At 38.7% G+C, this 506-nt stretch overlaps 1 protein-coding gene across 2 annotated transcripts in view; it reads right to left on the bottom strand.

The window, feature by feature from the left end:
• The window catches only part of LOC119586039, an 8,054-nt gene that overhangs the window by 914 nt on the left and 6,634 nt on the right, over window positions 1-506 (bottom strand). For both annotated transcript variants that reach the window (XM_037934744.1, XM_037934743.1), the window contains exon 3: window positions 53-231. In XM_037934744.1, the coding sequence (XP_037790672.1) occupies window positions 53-231 (179 nt within the window). The remainder of the gene's footprint in view (window positions 1-52; window positions 232-506) is intronic.

Genomic DNA, 506 nt, shown 5'->3' with positions numbered 1-506 from the left:
TTCCAATGATTGCAATGTCTGCCGCGGATTCCACAGACACCAAATGCCTTACCCAGCGCGTACGTTCGCAGCAGAGACGAGGGCACGCTGCCTGCCGCTCCTACAGGGACCGACGTTGTACTTTGTTGTCGTGCACGTGACAAAGCGTGTAGTCGTGCTTGTTACCGTCACTACTTCAGTGGAGGACGTGTCTGCAACGGCGAAGAAGAAGCCTCGGACAGCAGTTGCATCCTGCAAGATAGAAGACTAAGATACTTAGTGAAATTGCTGCTTTGTAATACCATTTCGTTTCTGTTTTATTTGGCTATGTATTTGATCTTTAATTTTTTTTTTCATAGATGAAAAGCTTAACATTAATAACAGCTACTTTATACAATACAATTATATTGATAATAGCATTAATTTTGGTGCAAACAATAACAAAAATAGTTATATTGATAATAGCATTAATTTTGGAAGCAACAAACAAATATTAATGATAATAAGGAAAAAGAAGACATTCATAC

Source organism: Penaeus monodon, chromosome 20 (assembly GCF_015228065.2).
Source record: "Penaeus monodon isolate SGIC_2016 chromosome 20, NSTDA_Pmon_1, whole genome shotgun sequence".
Classification (NCBI taxonomy): Eukaryota; Metazoa; Arthropoda; class Malacostraca; order Decapoda; family Penaeidae; genus Penaeus; species Penaeus monodon.
This window is presented reverse-complemented; position numbering and strand designations above follow the sequence as displayed.